Below are 15,615 nucleotides of genomic sequence, written 5' to 3'. Positions count from 1 at the left end.
AGCTAATTTCCTTCCTTCCCTGTGCATCCATCAGACATAGCAGCAGTCTCATCCCCCAGCTAGCTGTCTATCTCATAAGCTCACTCCAGCTCGTTCTTGCTCTCAGTGAGATTATCCAGCAATGAGTTTCATATATTAATTATATATTACATAAAGTAACAGTTTAACATCAACTTCTGGATGTCCTGCCTCCCAATTTCATTTACTAATCCCCCTTGTTCTAATGACACAAGACATAGCAAACTCTGGCTCACCTTTCTACCTTCATCTTCATATTTCTCCACTGCTTTTTTAAGTATTGTTATACACATATTCCTCCTACAGATATAACACACAAACCATAGAAGATAAAGGTGACAAAAACCCTAGAAACTGGTCTAAAACAATCTGCTGATGAGTTGTCCCCTATTGTACATCTTTATTCCAGATTAATTTTAAATGCTACAAACAAAAAAGCTTAAAAAATAATTTTATGAACAGTCATGCCACAGTCCTGAGATTTATATTTGGCTTCCCTTTGTTACATTTCAGCCCTATTTCAGCCATTCTGGAGCCAGCACTACAATTTTTCAATGCTACTTTAATATTTGTGTGTTTAAATATGTGCAGGCATCTAAAATGAGTTTCTTTAAACACGCTGGTAAATCCAGATTAATTCCAGTACTGCTCAGTCACTATTTACAGAGCAGAAATCTTCAGACAATTAAGGAAAAGTTGCCATCTAAATAATAAAAGTCACCATACACTTAATATATGTATTTTCTATCATGGTGGTTTCAAATATCACATTAGCTTTCAGGAGCTCTATCAGGCAGCAGAGGCTGGCATCCATTTCTGTTTTTTGTTTGAAGCCTGAAAGAAGATCTCTTTTTGTACAGAGTATTATAGTTTCTATATAGCTGTGTAAGAACAAGAAACAAATTATCTTGGGTTTTTGAGATACTAAATGACATTCAAGGTTTTTGCATGAAAAAAACTTCACTAATACAAAAGGTTTCCAGATAGAATAAATAAGATTGAATGCAATTTACTCATTTGTGGGAAGTTTACTTCAGAACGCTATTTGAAATCCACAAAATCAAATGAAAAACCTCACAAACACACCTTGTAATGTATGCCTATATTTAATAATTGCCTTTTGTTTGCCTTTTAATCACAGTTATTGTTGGTACTTTATGCAGCAGTACTTTAAACAGTACTTCATACACACCCAGATCAGAAAACCCTGGTATTGCCATCTCTGAACTTCAAGGAGCTTTGATTTTAGAATATCCATCCTTAGATGAACACAAGTTATGGAAACCTCATGCGTCTGGGCAAATTCTCCTTCTGGATCTCAGACTTTCAGTGGTTTCCCCAGTCTGTTGGTGACCATTTCTGGTCCCAAGTGATCAAACAAGTTACTTTGGCTATAAGCTCCTTGTTTCTAGACTGTGGTATTAGTTCCCTAAGGTAGTGGTTGGGAACAATAGCTGACAGGGACATGTCCACCCACTTGCTTCTGTAAAAGAAAGGAGATTTTCATGCTTACATTGGATCCAGTAGCCTGGTTTTTATAGCTATATGAAGATTAACTTAAACCACTTGAGGCAGTGTTTTCAGGGGGCGGTAGATAATCCTTAAAGGTCATTGGTATTCTAACAAATCAAAGGTATTGTGATACCTGCACTGTTTAAATACCATGTGCATAATTTTTGCACAGCTTATACTACTTTTACTAAAACTATTAGGAAACTAGTAGACATTGGTCTCTCAGTGAAGTCCAGCACTAACAAAGATACATAAACAAAGAAAGAGAAGTTATATTTTCCATGCCTTTTGAGTTTGAAATAGTGCTTTAAGTGCAATCAGAATGAAAACAGTAATTTACATATGCACACCATGCTACTTATTCACTTGTTTCAATTTCTGTTGCAAAATGTTGAAACTCAGAGATCTCTGTATTGCTTTATCATTATTAGCTTTATGATCCCTCCTCATCTTTCCTAAGGTCTTTTTCATAGGTGTAGGCAAATAGATCTTCCACAAATCTGTCTGAAATCCTGCCAAACTGCTAGCATTGCCAGTACTGAGAGCAATGTCCTGTAAAACAGAAGGAAAAACATAAAATACACACTAGTCTTTAGCCTTGTAACTCAAATACCTGCATTGATAAAGGCTGTTACAGTGATTTGCTAGAGAGGAGTATGTAGTTTTATTCAGGCTTTTAAAATTTGCTTTTCTTCAGAAACACAACAGATCATGTTGAACAAGACATTTGCATCTAGTTTGCCCAGAGGCGCTATTAAGGACATGCTCTAAAACCCAGAAATATGGTATGGTCTCTTGTAGTGGTGTTGACAGGAAGGTGACAAGACTAGTCAAACAAAATGACCTTTCTTTTTTAAAGCAAGATTTCTTTTTCTCCAATACTAGTACTAGTATTAGGTATATAAACAAGTGTATTTTCTTTAACAACCTTATAAATCTATTTCTTGTAAATCTCTGGTTTTGTTTCTGTAACTAAGATAAGCTGTAAAAAAAGCCAAAAGAGAGGCAAATACTGGGACATTCTAAGTATATTTGTTTCTTCTGCTGCACCTCCTAGAAAAAATTCTATTCTCAAATTACCAATGAAAGCAAACCAGGCACCAAATGGACCTGGTGCTAATTAAGACAGACTGGAGAAGGGTTGGGAGCTGCTACAAATCCCCACTGTGTCATTTAAGCACATTCATAAGGAGGCAGATTTAACTTTAGACTGGCTCATCTATTCAGTGTGATGTCTGCTCATCCTAGCCAGGTGTAAGAGGTCAGCTATCACAAGTTGCATCAAAATGGTAACATATGAAAAAAGCAATCTTGGTATATTTTGCAGACAACACCAAGCTGGGTGGGAGTGCTGATCTACCTGAGGGTAGGAAGGCTCTACAGGAGGATCTGGATGAGCTGGATAGATGGACCAAGGCTGATTTTATGAGGTTCAACAAGGCCAAATGCCAGGTCCTGTACTTGTGTCACAACAACCCCAGGCAGTGCTACAGGCTTGGGGAAAAGTGGCTGGAAAGCTACCTGGAGGAAGAGAACATGGGAGTGTTGTTTGACAGCCAGCTGAACTTGAGCCAGAAGTGTGCCCAGGTGGCCAAAAAAAACAACAGCATCCTGGCTTGCATCAAGAATAGCATAACAGCAGGACTAGGGAAGCAATCATACCACTGTACTTGGTGCTGGTGAGGCTGCATCTTGAATCTTGTGTTCAGTTTTGGGCCCCTCACTACAGGAAAGACATTGGGGTGCTGGAGAGAGTTCAGAGAAGGGCAATGATGGTGGTCAAGGGTCCGGAGCACAAGACTGAGTGAGTTGGGGCTGTTTAGCCTGGAGAAAAGGAGGCTGAGGGGAGACCTGATCACTGTCTACAACTACCTGAAAGGAGGTTGTAGCATGGAGAGTGTTGGTCTCTTCTCCCAAGTAACAAGTGATAGGATGAGAGGAAATGTCCTCAAGTTGCAACAGGCAAGGTGTAATAGTTTTAAACTAAAAGAAGGGAGATTCAGGCTAGATATTCGGAAAAAATTTTTACAGTGGGGGTGGTAAAACATTGGCATGGGTTGCCCAGAGAGGTGGTAGATGCCCCATCCCTGGAAAGATTCAAGGCCAGGCTGGATGGGGCTCTGAGCAACCTGAACTAGTTGAAGATGTCCCTGCTCATTGCAGGGGGTTGGACTAGGTGGCCTTTGAAAGTCCCTTCCAACCCAAACTGTTCCATGATTCTATGATTCTATGACCTCAGGCTGTGGCAGAGCTGCTTAGGCATCGGCATGCAGGAAGTCACCACCCAGAACCGGAGTCAAGGAAGAAGTGTTTTGGGAAGGCCACCACGTCTGACTGTGCAAACAACTGTGTTGATCATGACTTAGCTTTCAACTTGGTCACGAACAGACACAAACTTGCCAAACCTGCCAGCTTAGCAGCTTCATTGACTTAAGACTTCAAAGTACAATGTCTCTGTAATGTATACTTCCTCTTCCTCCCTCACTGCGTGGCCTGAACTTCATTACTGGAGGTCTGGCTTCTCCTGCAGACATTTTTAGGAACTCAGAGACTGATTTAGAGAAATCTTAGTTGGCTCACCCCAAAGGTTTCCTTCTTGAAGAGTAAAGCATCAAGATATTCAACTGAAGCTCTGTCACTAGGCTGGTTGCAATCAGGCAGTTTCGTGAAGCTTACCAAAGGAATTGCCAGCTCCTCTCTACAGAAAAAAAAAACAAAAAAAAAACAAACAAAAAAAACCCAAACAAACAAACAAAACCAAAAAACCCACAAACAAACAAAAACCCCAAACACAGCTGAGGAAACATTAAAAAAGCAAACAGAAAAGCATGGAGAGAAAAAGGCATCCATCACAGATGAGTTTGGTGTGATAACTGTTCTTTTTCATTTGTAAAACCTTAAATTCCCTTCCTAAAGATTTCTGGTTTAGGCAGTTTCCAGTAACAAGGCCTATAAAGTTATCTAGACCATAGTCCAGTCTAAATAATTTTTTTAAAGAGTTTGGTTTTATCAGTAGACATGATGTTGTGCACTTTGGAAATGCTTGAGCATGACATGCTCTTTGCCAGTTTGTTGGGCTTATTTAATTGTATTCTCTGTATGAGCCATGTCACATATCCTTTTTATTTTTTCTAGGAGCACCTGAAAGCTTTTGACCAGGAAGTTAATGCATTTGTGGACTATATGTTTGGTCCTCGAGGTAAGCTGGTCCACCTACAGCCCTTTTAGGAAATAATACCTATCCAGATTACCACTCAAAAATATTCTAATAAATAGAAGTAGTCAAAATCCTATATCTGAATAATTTCTCATTGAAAAATGTGGACAAGGCAGAATCATAGTATTTGCAGGAACACACCATTATTGTAGGAAATATATCAATACACTGCATTTATAGGAAGTCAATAGATTTTTTAGTGTTAGACATATTATCTGTAATACAAATTAAAACAAATCACAGATTGTACTGAAGATGAAAGAAGAAATTTAACTGATTTTTTAAAATTATTTATAAATAGGCATATGTTGTGCCTTTGTTCACTGGTATCAGCTGGCCTTTGTACACAAATTTACCTCAATGTTTGCTTTTTAACTAGCAGACCAAGTCCTTTGAATCAGGGAACAGAAGCCAGATATATATGCCTGCTCATCAGTTACGTCTCTTAAGAAGTGGTCTTACAATTTGGTGTTGGTCAATATTATTCTGGATAGGAGATTATCTAGGCTCAAAGCAAAATGAGAAACAGTGAAATAACTATATTGTTCTGCAAGAGAGCATTTTTCCAGGGTCATCTTCATCTGCAGAGTATTGTCTGCTATCATGCAAAATTAATGAATATTGAATTGCAGGAGTTAAATGTTACCTGCTTCATGTGTGAAAGAAATAGAGGTGATAAACAATAGACAGATGTCAATAAAGTTATGATAAAGTAATAAGCACTCCTTAGTTGAATATAAACAGTAGCAAGGCTTTGGTGCAAAACCATCTACCCTCTGCACCTGAAAAGGGCTGAATCTGCTCAGACACCAGCTGGCCCAAGGTATACAGAAGGCTGAATCAAAATGTCTCTAAACCTCACTGATAAAAGCCTGATACCTTTAAAGAGCATGGGAGGCCTGACATTCATTTCAAAGGAGCCAAGATTTCACCCCAAGGGTCTGGCACATCACAGCCAGTGGCTTTCAATGAGCTTATTCATGGAGTGGTCAGAGCTTCTGAGTGCCTGCTCCTTCCCCTGCTCTAGTCCAGCGCTTTCACACTGTAGCTTTATTCACTGCCTTGGTCTCAAATTCAGATGCTGTGTGGGTTCAACACAGTAAAAATAATCCTTTCTCCTGTTTACAGGATATTTTTATACTACTTGAACATGGAGATCAAACTGTCAGTCAACAGAAATACTTTTGATCTCTCCTTCTTCTGATAACTTTTCTGAAATACATTCCCTTTCCTCCCTTCCTGCCACATAAAAACGTCCTCTTCTTGTCATTCAAGGGTAAATGTAAGTGGAAACAAAACAGTCACTGCCATTTATAAACCACTTTCTGCCAATAACCCTTCAAGGTACCAAGGCAGGAGTGGAAACTAATCAGTAATGGTATATGTTTTAATAATTTCTCTTGAAATTGAAATAGTATAGATCTTAAAAACACTTGACATGCTGATCTGAACAAGCACATTAGTTCTGGTTTCATATGGATCAGTCCACATTCTCGTGGCCACTCACAGCAGAGTGAAAACCTTCCAAGGAAGTACTGGGGCAGCTTTTAATGGTGTTTAGTTTAATTTGTGTTCTCATCTCTTCCAATTTTTTCTCTTTGAGCAAACATGCTGTTTCGTTATCTGCTGATGCCAGTTGTCCTTTGCGCAAGTAACCTTTATGCACCAAGTGTTGCAATCGTCAGATGGGGAGACATCCATTCCAGAGCTTCACATGTGGCTTGTAGACTTTAAGAGGGCTGCTGGGAGTGTTTTACTCTCACACTGAGGTGATCTTAAATAGGCATTGAGATCTGAAAAAAGAAAACAGACACTCTAGCTTGGTAATGCACAGCAAAGCAAGGCCACCCCAAAGGAAGGATGGCGCTCTGTCACGGATGGTTGTGCCGTTGTGACTGCTTTAATCCTACACCTCTCCCCTTCTAGAGGTTTTTGAGAGTTCAGAAGGGAGACTCAAAACCAGGAGAGCACTGGACCTCCACAGTAAATTAAGTGTGGTTAAAAGTCTTTCCTGCGAAACAGCTTACGTCCCACACAGAGCCCAAATCCAACATGAGTGTTACAGCCACTGTGATGGAAACAAGGTGGCAAACAGAGGCAGAATGTATTGAGAAAGCAAGCTGATGTTCGTAGACCTGTTCATAAGCAGATTACTCAAATTTTAACTTTATGTATACCTGTGCATTTATGTCACTGAGGAGATAATAGTCAGAAAGAATACAGTACAGAAAAACTGAGATGGGCAACAGCTTTTTAAATGCTTGGGCACATTTAGTTTGTGCATCATCCATTGCCCACTCCTTTCCAAACTCAACACAGGTGGAAAAATTGTAAAATGTTTTTCCATGCACTGTGAATACTTTTTCATCTGTTACAATTTTTAATATGATCTTGGTCTCTGTAAAAAATAAACTAAGTAATTTAAAACAGTTTGTAAGAACAGAAGGAACTACTGTGACCTGCACAATAGCTACTCTCTGACTTACTTCTTCACATATTTTGTAAATCATGACAGATTTAAATTAACCTTTTTGAAAAACTAGCCATGACACCCCCTGTTCTTTTCATTCATAAATGTCTGAAGATTGTTACTGTGGTAAGTTTACTCTAGGTCTTGCTTCATCTTAGGAAAAAAAAAAAAAAAAAGAGAAGAAAAAGAAAACACACTCCTATTGCTCATGACATCCAATTGCTCATAGGACAATGAAGCTGAGCCTCCAGATTGGCATATAGGATTAGGCTTTGCTCATATACACTGAACTATCTGGTTACTGCCAATGAGATTACTTGTGTGAATAAAGCAAGCGGGATATATACATTCATACTTATATTACAAATGCAGAATTAAAACAATATATGAACTGGCAACTTTACATTCATACTTTGTATCTGCAAATTGTCCACTGAGCAGATTTAAGATATGATTTAATTAGATATTAAATCAAAACATTAAATTAAATAAGCATATAGGAATGATTTATTCTTTTCATTTTTTCTTTCCTGTTAAAGTGAGGAGATTTAAGTGACCGTAAATTATCAAGGAATTTCATACAGTTTTCACCACACATTCTCTCAATTAGTCTGCAGTTTTAGGGTGGTAAAAGCAATGAATAGAGCTCTTAATGGGAGCAGGACGTGGCAGATTCCCTCTCACACTTTTAGCAGACCTTTTCGTGATGCGATTTGCTTGATTTCAGCAATACTTTACCATAGCCTTCCTAATTATCTGCTGCCTGTGTTTCTTTTCAGACACCAGGGTTAGAGGATGGTTCCTTTTGGACTCTTACCTTCCCACATTTTTCCTTACTGGAGCGTACCTACTCTGCATATGGCTGGGCAACAAGTTCATGAAAGACAGACCTCCTTTCTCTCTCAGGGTTCACCTTATTGTTTATAACCTTGGGATCACACTGCTCTCCCTGTACATGCTCATAGAGGTAAGTGTTCTTCCAGGCAGTGGGGCTGAGAAAGGTGAGCAATGCACAGTTTTTACCAGAAATATCTTAGCAATAGATAGTTTTGCCAGGAAATTCAACATCACAAGCAAAGTAAATTTAAGAAAAGTCCCTTAGCAATTGGACGGTGAGTTGTACTGTACTGTCTCAGCACGAATTTGAATCTGCAGCAGTCGCTCAGCTCAAAAACAGGTCTATACCTTATTCTTCAGCACCCATGAGTACACCCACAGATTGGGGTTTATTTGTATGACTGCCTATGGAAAAATTTTTCTATGTACAAATACCCATCCTGAAATGTGAGCAGATTTATAGATGAGAGTAAGTACTGATTTATTTATGGTCTTGGCAGTTCAACGTTGTTTTTCTGCTCTCCTGACTAAAAAGCTTCCATCATATAGTTAGACAGTAGTAACATTAAACAGAAGACAGATGATGAAAACCTGCCATTTCAGACAAAAGCAAGTGCTACAGGGATTTGGAGCCTGAACATGGTCACACAGATTATTTCCCAAGTACTTATCAGGAAGGAACATGCTCATAGAAATTGGGACCCATTCATAGCAAGAATAAAGGTTTGAATGCATCTGGCAATTTTGCAACAGCAAGGGACTCAAAGAGCTCTTGTCAGCAAAAGCACATGTATTTTCACCTCCCTAGTGAGGAGCAGAAGCCAAAAGTCATTATTTTTATATTATATGGGAGGTCCCCATTCTCAGCCTTGTGATTGAGGTACTTTTAATATTCAACCATTAACATACATCACTTGCAGTCCTGAAAAAGAAATACTAAAAGACAAAAACCACAAAACATTTTCCTGACTTGGCTTAAAAATTGACCCGAAGCATAAGAAGTCCTAGCTGAAGGATGTGCTTGATTTCATGGTGTGATCTGTGGAAGCATGAGCTGACATTGCTGCCTTGCCCGCACAGCCCTGAGCATTTCTTGCTCCCCGGACTCCAATCCACAACAGCAGTTTCCATGAGAAAAACAAGGACCAATAGTTCTGACAACTGGAGAAGAAACTTTGCAGAAGCCAAACAAGACCCCAAAAACTTCAAGTTTTACATTAATTTGAGCTAAACACCAGGTGACTGGTCCATTTAAAAGGCTGAACAGCAGTTTAGTTTGTGCAAAGAACCAATTGTGCTATAGAGGGCTTTGTCCTGGTCAAGGCTCCATCTGGCTTCAGAGACTGCCATGGCTTTTCGAGAATGCAGGATCAGGCCCAGAGCAAAGGAGAAACCAGCACAATTGCTGGAAGGTTTGATGACTCCATCCTGATTGCCCTCCAGAATTTAAATCAGAGCTTTGATGTTTAAATCCCCATTCTGCTTGAAGGTATACAGATCACTGCCTTCAGTAAGAGGACTCAGTAAAAAGGATTAACTGAATAAAAACAAAAATACTGCTCCCTTCCCCAGCAGACTGATTTGGCCTGCCACAAGCAAATGAATCAACAAAGAGGATTTTAGCAGGTCTCATTTACATTTATGAAATGGACTTGTTCTTTTGTCACCCTCATATCCTTGTAGGAATTGATACAGCTCCCAGTTCACTGCCTCACTGCCCTTTTCTTCCAGAGGCTAACTTTGCTGCAGTTGTGTTAGTCCTCAGATTAGTCCCTTTAGACTCTGATTCTGTAGCTGGTGACTGTTGATTCTGCCTCCAAGGCTGCAGCTGGACATGACTGGTGGCAGCTCGCAGGTCCACATTCTGTATCTGTTGGGAACCCAGGAGACATCGCAACTAATCTGCACTACCAGCTGTTCTATTGCAGATTTCGCTCTTGGCTCTGGACTGTCAGCCAGGCTGGTTTTTCATTGTAGAAAACACTCTTCCATAACAGTGGTTCCGTATTTTTTCATAGTCTACTTGTCTGGTTCCTATCACAGCTTCTCCTGTGAAGGAGCAGAAAATAAGTTGAGTCTTGCAGACCTGCCTGAGGTAGCTTACACAACCCTGCTGAAGGAAAACAGGCAAATGGAAGAGAGAAATGACTCAACATTTCAAAATGCTTCATTTCCAGAGCTTCTCTCTGGCCCTTATTCTTTCTTTCTTTTATGGACAGTAAGCTCTTTAAGGCAAGAGTTACCTATATTTAGAGCAACCTGCACAGTGGTTTCTTATGTAAATACAGCTGATCCCTCCAGTGAGTGTGATTCAGGATTAATTCCTCGTTAAAGACATCTATAACAGTTGTCTTATGCTCCATCGTTCTACTGCACCCAAAGCCCTCTGGTCTCTTAACAGACATAAACCATAAAATAGTAAGCTCTATTATAGAGATAAACCACCAAAAAATAATAATAAAAACCCCCAACCCAGTTATTTGCATTATTCTTATTTGTTCTTGATTTTGTTTATAAGGTGCCACACACCTTTTCTTGTGATTGTTCTGGAATGGAGTGGGTACTTCTTAGACATTCAAAAGAAAAATATCTCTTTCAAAAGAAAAATATCTCTTTCAAAAGAAAGGGTGTATCTCCAAATGCATACTGTTCCACATGATGGCTTTAATGAGAAACATGATAAACCAACTGATGGGGTACCTGTGCTGCAACTCTTCATCTCCTCACCTTCATTCCCTGAGCTAGTTTAGCTGTCCCTTGACTGGAGTTGATTTGTACAACGTCAAGGCAAGAATACAAAGGTCAGGCAGTCATAACAAAAGGACTGTTTTTATAATTAATCTCCAAGGGCAGATTCCTCTTTTGAGATAGAGCTCCATGCACTGCACCATGGGCATGAAGTATCTGGGAGCTGATTCTAGCTCCATGAGGTCTGAGGTCAACCAATCCCTTAAAGTACTTGGAGGAATAGCTCCAGGACAACTCTAAGACATGCCATTAGCATAAGGTCAGATATTTCTACTGTCCCCTAGGGACAAGGTCTAAACAAAACCAGCTCTGCTCAGCTGCCCTCATCAAAATCTTTATGCCACAGAAGAGTTAGGAGCCCTTGAAGGTCTCACAGAAGGGCAGGTTATTAGATCTTGATTTAGACTTCTGAGGTAGGCAAACAGATTCTCTTGAAGTCATCAAAGGCTCTTACCTCTGCCCATCGAATATAATGGAAAAGTGGGGCACTTGGTTTTGGAGCAGCGCTTTTTTCAAGTACCCGAAGCTTAGACACATCATGTGCTTTAATTAGCCGAGTTGCAAGGGCACTGTCAAGGGGCCAGAAGAAAATCCTTATACCATTGCCACTACAAGAGAAACCTGCATCAAATGTGTATTATTTTTTGTCTACTCTCCTGTACCATTAAGTGTTCATAGACCCAGATCAAGCCTACTGATCCAACAATTTCCAGTAACATTGTCAAAAATCTGCATAAAGAAAAACCACTATCTTTTTATTTTAATAAAAATCAAAACTTTTAGCAAAAATTTTAGAAAAATGTGCCTTTCTTCTGCAAAAATCTTTTCCTAAGATCTTAAAAGTGCCAACTATGAACAGGAAATCAGCTTACTGTGAAAAGCAATCAGGTCTTTGTGTATTTTAAAATTATTTCATGTGAAAGTCAACTCACAAACCACACTCCCAGGGATGCAGTCTGAGGCACCAGAAGCCAAGATAAGGTTTTGAAGTTTACCACAAGATAAAACTATCAAAACTCCCAATGATAAATTAAAACTGGAAACAATGGAGACCAGTGCTGGTCTCTGAATTGTGAAATTAGTCAGGCGAGGATACTCTCATTAATAGGAAAAGTCATAATCTCTACCATGGTCTTAGGCTGCTTTCCCCAGCAGTAAGGATCACCTCTGCCCTATTTAAATTAAATCTCAGCTAGTCATCAAGCACTCGTCCAAGTCCTTTTGTTGATCAGGCACTGAGAAAACCAGGACACTGGCACTATCTGGGTCAGATTAAAAAGGAGATGATCCAGCAATACATGTCATTAGCATAGGGGTGGTGTGATGTCTCAAGCTTCCTGTATCCCCAGGTAGCCTCACAAACTTAATACAAATCCTTAGGATTTGTAAGCAAGCAACCACATCCATGTGGGGATGCAGGACCTACGTGTGAGGACCCCTCAATTCAAAGCAAAAGGGAGAGAGCTGAACTTCACAAGTATTGCAAGACCAGTGCATTACCCTTTTTAGTGAAGCCAGAAGGAAAGTCTTTTACCTAAGAAGAGAGGGGAAAAAAAAAAAAAACCACAAACATAAATTACCTTCACTTTCTAGGAGTTGACCATCCATCCCACAGTAAGTAAAATTTCTGAATTGTAGTAATAACTCACAGATCTCTAGGTGCCAAGATGACATGAGTATTTCCAGGAGTACCAGAATTGCCTTCATTGTACCCTCTGATAGCAGGGAAAGGTCAGAAGCACAATGCTGGCACAATCAGAGCCACCAGACACCATTTTGAGCCCTACACATTGCAACTGGGATAACATCTCAGAAATTGCCAGAAAGTCTAGTATAATACCTGAATTGGGGATAGCTGTGGACAAAATGAAAGGAACAAAACAAACAAACAAAAAAGGAGTATTTCAACTCTCCTGATGTGAAAAAAAATTTGCTTCCTATCTGTGCAAATGCTAAAAACATAGAGCTTGAGTAGCAGAAGGTCTAAGTAAAATTTTAACAGTGCAGATGATGAGGAAATGTAGAAAAAAAGACTTAGATGCTAGTTGATTTGACTATCCTGGAATTTTATTATAGAAAAACAACTTCAGCATAATAATATTTTTTTAAAAAAGATTGTAACAAATGATTTAGTTCTTCATTAATTGTCTAGAATTTAGCAAATGCAAATTTAGCCGAGAAGCAAGTAATGATTCTAGAACAATAAGATCTGGTGCTTGAGGTGAAAGCTTCCTTTGAAGTAATTCTTTAATTAGCACAGAAAGACTATCTTAACCTTAAGGGAGCAAGAGGAAAAGAACAAAGACAACAGAAGAAATCAGGTATTCTTTTCTGTCATTTAGAAGAAGGAAAAAGTGTGAAAGATAAACAAGTCAGCAAAAGGTCCTTGACAGTGCAGTGTAAAGTGGCAAAACTTTTGGACAAAAGTAAACAGTTTTTTTGAGCAAGTAAGATCTTCATCTGGATAGAGTTAAATTCTCAGGTGTTCTTCGATCTTAATCAGATAATTTGTTTGGAGAACTGAGGAGCTGACTTTGCTGTTCTCACCTGCAGTTATTCTAACTGGACATGTCCTCACTTCTCACTTTTCATCCTGAGTTCTCCCTGTCTTTTCTACTGACCTTTCTGAGCTCTGCATTTAATTGAAACATTTAGCCTGCTCATGAAAAAGGCAGTGCTCTGGATCTCATCTGCCCAATTCAAATAGATTGCATTAGAACTTTGTTAGAAATCAAGAGTAATATATGATGAAGTTTTTTTTCACATGTGCAAAGCTTCTGATACAACCATTTCAAAGTAATGAATGGAAGCTATTCAGAATGGGACATGTAATCAAAGATTCATAAAAAATAAGCCTGGAAGGGATTTGTTTTAGCGTGTTTCACTATCCCAGACAACAGCAACACACAAAAGAATCAGCATTCATAAATTCAAGTCATTTTTAGGTCATTAGTTCACTAATCCTTCTAGCAGTCTCCCATTTACTTAAGAGGCATTAAATGGAACTGCCTAGGAGTTTCTCAACAACATGACTTCACATTTGAAATAGTTTTTGTTGAAAGAAAAAAAAAATCATTTATTGAAATTCTGAACTTTCTAGAGTCTGAAAAAGAAGAAAGCATGGGACCACTTAGTTCCTTCGCTCTGGAATAACCAGTTTCTTTCTAGTTAGGATGCCCAGGCAGGTTGAGAGACCCACCATGGAGCCCGGCTGTACATATTGCAGGTCACGATAGCAAACCCTAGTCGGTGTATTACAGGATTAGCTAATCTTTTTTTGAGCCACCATGGGTGTAATTATTGGACCTCTAACTACACCCATGGAGAAATGCAGAGTCTTATCAAGGAGTAGCCCAAAGCATGCCCTTTACACTTCTGTCCCCATGAAAATATATCTTGGCTGCATCATAAGGAGAGACAACAAAATATTTTAATTGTGAAAAATCTTGGGTTTCCTATTCAGCATCTGTTTCATGTTTCGCAGAACACCACTATTAAGTAACACTACATTTAGGGAAACTGAGGCACTGACCAAGCATCAGGGTTGGGACTAAGCTCCTGGACTGGGCTGAACCATCTAGGCCACGCTACTTCCCTATGGGATTTATGGTCTTGCCAGACTGCATCTTATTTGAGATCTTCAGGACAGAGAGCAGCAATCTGGAAACACAGGTTGTTCTGCATCTCAGCTGTCCATCTAAAATCTGGGATTATACCACGGTTCTTAGAGTCTCATTTAAAAATAGTCAGCCTGTATAGAAAAATATTCCTCAAATATAATTCACAGATGATTTTACTATTGAATGTCCTAGCCAGAAAACCCATCTGAAAGCTTTTTAGGTATTGTTTAAGACTGATTCAATGATAGATCAAGGATGATTAATGGTATCTTTCTCTATTCGTCTACTTATTACATGAAAGTACAATAGCCTTAGGAGCATTGCGGCATGCTTCACTCAGCCTCTTGGGGATGGGAAGACAATTCAGATGTTGCGTGCTTGTAGAATTGTGCCATGTTACAATCAAGGAGCTGATTTTTCCCTTTAAGAACTGAAAAAGGAAAGTCAGGTGATGAATATCTGGCCTTTGTTTTTAGACACTAGTCATCTTCTGAGGCACTTCATTCTAAAATTCACTTAAAATAAAACATGCGAACAAAACAACGTCATTCCTCCTTCCCGATACGCTGACCTGAACTTTACTTAGGCTCCTTTTCCTTGGGATCTGATCTGGATGTAACTGGTTTAGGGCTATTTCGTCCAAGTATAGAGATCTAGGGAGGAGTTGCTATTCACAAGGACTAGCAAAAATCTCCTCCTGCAGCCAAGGGAACTAGGTGATTCACAGCTCTGCAAGTTAGACCCTGCTTTCCACTACATAGATTAGTCCCCTTCATTTAGCAAGCCCTCCATTTCTTGAGGACAGTAGTCAGATCAAGATGTTTTAACTGGCTTGAGGGCTGGAGTCGCACAGAAAACCCAGTAAAACCTCATATACCTAATACTGACAAAAGGCTTCTTGCTCCATTTTTTTCCACAAGAAGGACACTAACGCTCGTCATAGAATCACAAAATATCTCAACTTGGAAGAGACCCATAAGGATCATTGAGTCCAACTCCCTGTTGCTCACAGGACTACCTAAAACTAAACCATATGACTAAAAACATCATCCAGACCTCCCACTCTGAACTTTTGAGAGGAATTCCAATTGTTGGAATACTAACTTTAATAATTGGTTTTGGCTCTCCCTTCTGGACTGTTTCACAGATACCAAGCTGTTTCACAAGCCTATTTAACTTGGCTCTGATAGGGA

General features: G+C 39.3%; 1 protein-coding gene across 1 annotated transcript in view; it reads left to right on the top strand.

Annotated features, from left to right (window-relative positions):
- ELOVL2 (ELOVL fatty acid elongase 2) overlaps positions 1-15,615 on the top strand; it is a gene marked incomplete at both ends in the record, with an annotated part of 49,074 nt that overhangs the window by 21,787 nt on the left and 11,672 nt on the right. Inside the window, 2 exons of the mRNA XM_082044583.1 lie at positions 4,666-4,729; positions 7,997-8,184. Coding sequence (XP_081900709.1) covers positions 4,666-4,729; positions 7,997-8,184 — 252 coding nt within the window. The remainder of the gene's footprint in view (positions 1-4,665; positions 4,730-7,996; positions 8,185-15,615) is intronic.

Source organism: Streptopelia decaocto (genome assembly GCF_964273445.1).
Source record: "Streptopelia decaocto genome assembly, chromosome: 2".
Lineage (NCBI taxonomy): Eukaryota > Metazoa > Chordata > Aves > Columbiformes > Columbidae > Streptopelia > Streptopelia decaocto.
The sequence above is the reverse complement of the archived record's forward strand: the minus strand, read 5'-3'. Positions and strand labels throughout refer to the sequence as shown.